Source organism: Wolffia australiana, chromosome 3 (genome assembly GCF_029677425.1).
Source record: "Wolffia australiana isolate 7733 chromosome 3, ASM2967742v1".
Lineage (NCBI taxonomy): Eukaryota > Viridiplantae > Streptophyta > Magnoliopsida > Alismatales > Araceae > Wolffia > Wolffia australiana.
The window spans coordinates 16,082,495-16,086,528 of NC_135837.1; the positions used below are offsets into that span (position 1 = coordinate 16,082,495).

The window sequence follows — 4,034 nt, forward strand, 5'->3', positions numbered from 1 at the left end:
CTCTTTCTCCCTTTCTGTCTCTCTCTTTCTCTCTTTCTCCGTTTCTGTCGCTCTCTTTCTCTCTTTCGCTCCTTCAGTCTCTGTCTTTCTCTCGCTTTCTCTCTTTTTGTTTCTCTCTTTCTTTCTCTTCTTCAGTGTCTCGCTTTCTGTTTATCTCTGTCCTTTCTTTCTCTATCTCTCTCCGTTCTCGCTTTCTCTCTTTCTGTCTCTCCCTTTCTCTCTGTCGATCTATCGCTTTCTCTTTCTGTCTCTCTTTTTCTCCCTCCCTCTCTCTCTCTCTCGGTCTACCACTGTTGGAGTTACATATCTCTTAGTTGAATCTCTACTTCTCAAACTATATCTCTCATGATTCTCTCCATATTATAGTTGACATCTATTCGTTCTCTTTATTTATCTATCTGATGATCCTTCCATTGTAAGAGATGCACATTTTTTTCTTTTATTGCTTCTCATATAAACATATATATGTAGGCTACTGTACATCCTATGGTGGTTTCTTTTTTTGATTTGCACCTCTTCCATCTCTCGTTCCAGCTATCTATCATTTTATCCATCTATAATCTACTACATCTGTCTGTCTATCCATCTATCTCCGGTAGCCAGACACAAATGGCGCTACCCATGTTAAATTTCCTAATCTTTCTTCTATGTCTTATTCATCTCTCTTATCTTTGCGGATATACCTTTGCGGATGTCACTTAATTCTCTTTCTCTCTCGTGCCTGCCTTTCTCTCTCAACCACACTGCATATGTCGATGACTTTCAGAGACATAAAATAATCTATTCCGTGTAACAGTTGTGTAAAAAAATATTAGACGACAGTTTCCACTCAGGCTCAATATTCAACTATGCCGTGTAACAATCAACACCTTCTTCTAGAAAGCGATGACTTCCGTTCAATATTCATTCTTGTATTCCGTGTAAAAGATGTGTAAAAAAAAATAGATGATTTCCGTTCAGGCCAAATATTCAACTTTGTCCTGTAACAATCAGACACCTAGAAACGAGTGATCTTCCACAAGAGAGAAAAGCTCGTTCTTGCGTAAATATCTATCCTTCTTTCGTGGAATCTACTCCCAAAGCCTTTATCTTTAATGGGTTCAACAATTTCAGTTTTAATCTGATCTACTGTCGCCCTTTTAAATGTAGTTAAGCTGTAAATTGTAATCTACTCATGTGGGGAATAGAACTGACGGTAGAAACAACAAGAATTTACGAGAATAATAGATGAAGTTTTCGCGAACCCAGTTATAAAGAATGAATGGTTTGGTTGAGTCTGCGCGATGAAAGCGAATGAATAAAGTCGTTGCATTTAATTAATGCCGAATGCCAACAAATTAATGGTTAGGGCGGCAAAAAAAAATCTTGGTTTGGACGTATCCGCCCCCTCGCTTTGCACGAGGACGATAAGATAAAGACAAACCACAAGTAGTTTGTCTTCTACTCGCCATTGGGGGAAGCTGTCATTAGCAAATAAATGTCGGCAAAATCCTCAGCTTGCCACGTCCAATACTCAAGCATCAAGTGGGATTTAATTTCACAATAAATTAAGCATTCTCTTTTCATAGTTAAGAAAGTATTAATCCTCACCGACTAAAGTCGACAGATCAAAGGGAAATCTTATCTTCTTCGTAAGTCTAGCCTCCAGCGTTTTTTCCCTCAACCCCTCCGCTCTCCTCTCTACGTTCTCTTCTAGGAAGAAATGGAGAAGCTGTCGCTACCAGACTTATCTCATCAAATATCAGCCGGCCACGTCCCATATCTTAGCATGAATGAGGATTTTACGTCACAATAATTTAAGCTTTTAATTTTCAAGAAAGTCTTAAAACCCAAGTCGTCAACTTGACGTCATCAAAAAGGGAAATCTTATCTTCTTCAATAGCCTAACGCATGTTTCCTCCACGCAGTCTTCTTCTCTCTACTTTCTCTCTCTGCGGAGAAACGGAGAAGCGTGCCACGACGCATTTCCAAGCAAGAAAGGATTTCATATCAGAATAATTCAAGCATTTTCTTTCAACATTCAAGAAAGTAGGAACCCTTACCGACCCAAGTCGTCAACACGACGTCCCCGTAAAGGAAAATCTTCTCTTATTATAAGTCTTGCATCCTCCCTCCCCTTTCACAAGCTCTCGCCGTCTCTCTACTTTCTCTCTCTAGAATTAGGAAGCCATGGTTATGCTGGAGAAGGCGAAGGTTCTGACCCTGAACGCCAAAACGATAGGGTCAGGAGAGAAGACAGTTGTGCTGGCTCATGGCTTCGGAGGAGATCAATCGGTGTGGGAGTATGTCTTACCTGAGATAGCGAATTTCTGCAAGGTTCTCGTCTTTGACTTGAACTTCTCTGCCGCCGTTGATCGCCGGACAACTCAAGAACAGTCCAAGCCCAACGTTTACGACGCCTTCGCCGACGATCTCATCTCTCTTCTGGACTCTTTTTCTTTCAAGGACGTCCTCTTCGTCGGCCATTCCATGTCCGGCATGATAGGCTGCCTCGCCTCTATCAAACGGCCAGATCTCTTCGGCCGTCTCCTCCTCCTCTGCGCCTCACCGAGGTTCTCCCCTAACTCAACCTGAGTTTCTGTTTGTTAAGATTCAAGCGCTTGCCACTTTGTTAAAAGCTATAGCACCTGCCGCAAAGGCTTAGTGTGTTGTGCCTAGGATTGGAATCTTAACCTGGGCATCCTACATCATGTTAAGATTCAATCGCCTTCCACTGTGCTAGAAGTTATAGCTCATAGCAAGGGTGCTAGTTTTTCTCTCCAACTTATCTTTGTAGGGTGCAGTCTTTAACAGTATCCTTCAAAACCTGCCACAAAGGCTCCGAGTGTTGTGTTTTGGATTGGATCCCTTGACCTGGGCTCCAATTATGTTAAGATTCAAAGCTACCTAACACTGTGTTAAAAGTTATTGCTCATAGCGAGGGCCCTCACCTAAAACATCAGACTAAAATTCCAACCGTTTGCATGGGCTCTAATATATGTTAAGATTCAAGGGCCTACTATGTTAAAATCTAAGCTTGTAGAAAGATTTTGTAAAAACCTTAAAGACTGAGTGTCTTGTACCTAGGATTCAAACCTTAACCCTGGGCTCTGTAATGATTCAAATGCTTACAACTTTGCTGAAAGCTATAGCTGATAGCAAGGATGCCACTCTTTTTCTTAAAACTTTTCTGATGTTGTTATTCTTGTAACTGGTGCAGATATCTGAATTCTGCTGACTATGAAGGAGGTTTTGAGAGGGAAGGTGTGGAGGGTGTTTTTCTTGCAATAGAGTCGAGCTTCGAGGCTTGGGCGAGAGCCTTTGCCGCGATTGTAGTGGGACAAAGCTACCCCACTGAGGTTGCCAAGTTTGGCAAATTGCTGCTCAGAATGGGGTCCCAAGTGGCCCTCCCCCTAGCTGGAGCCGTCTTCCTTAGTGACTTTACAGACATGCTTGGGCAGGTCAAAGTCCCATGCACCATAGTCAATGGGACCAGAGACTTGGTGGTCCCCATCTCAGTTGCAGACTACATTCGGAGAAAGGTCAATGGACCCGCATCCCTTGTGAATATTGACTTTGAGGGACACTTCCCCCAGTTGACTGCGCCCCAGCCCCTGATTGAGGTGATCCTAAGGCTGTCCTGATGCTGTTTGTCTAGCCATGTGGACCCAATAGTCAATTACTTGTTCATAACCTGTCAAATCAATGCCAGCTGGTGTGAGAAATTTGTATGTTTAAAAATAAAGTTGATGGAAGCTTGAACGTGTATTGTTGACTTAGGGCTTCAATATCTATTCACAAGGAATCAAGAGAGAAAGATATTAATAATTTTAAAATTAGAGAGGAATAATAAATTAGGGATCATAAGTTTGTCGTTCGGTGGCGAAAGAACTACATTTGTTGATGAATGAACAGCTAGAAATAGTTTTTCGTATCTCTGTTCATTTCATTTGCATTCATTTGTGTTCGTTGGTGAACGAACCACTGTTTGCCTTTAGTGTCCAATATACAAATATTTCACTTGTTCCATTTTTTCATCTCCACTATCAAGGGTT

General features: G+C 41.8%; 1 protein-coding gene across 1 annotated transcript; it reads left to right on the plus strand.

Annotated features, from left to right (window-relative positions):
* Positions 1–2,070: 2,070 nt before the first annotated feature.
* LOC144701061 (alpha/beta-Hydrolases superfamily protein) lies at positions 2,071–3,754 on the plus strand. Its single transcript, XM_078572747.1, has 2 exons — positions 2,071–2,552; positions 3,200–3,754. The coding sequence occupies exons 1-2, from the start codon at positions 2,170–2,172 to the stop codon at positions 3,621–3,623; spliced, it is 807 nt and encodes a 268-aa protein (XP_078428873.1). The 5' UTR covers positions 2,071–2,169; the 3' UTR covers positions 3,624–3,754.
* The last annotated feature ends 280 nt before the right edge of the window (positions 3,755–4,034 follow it).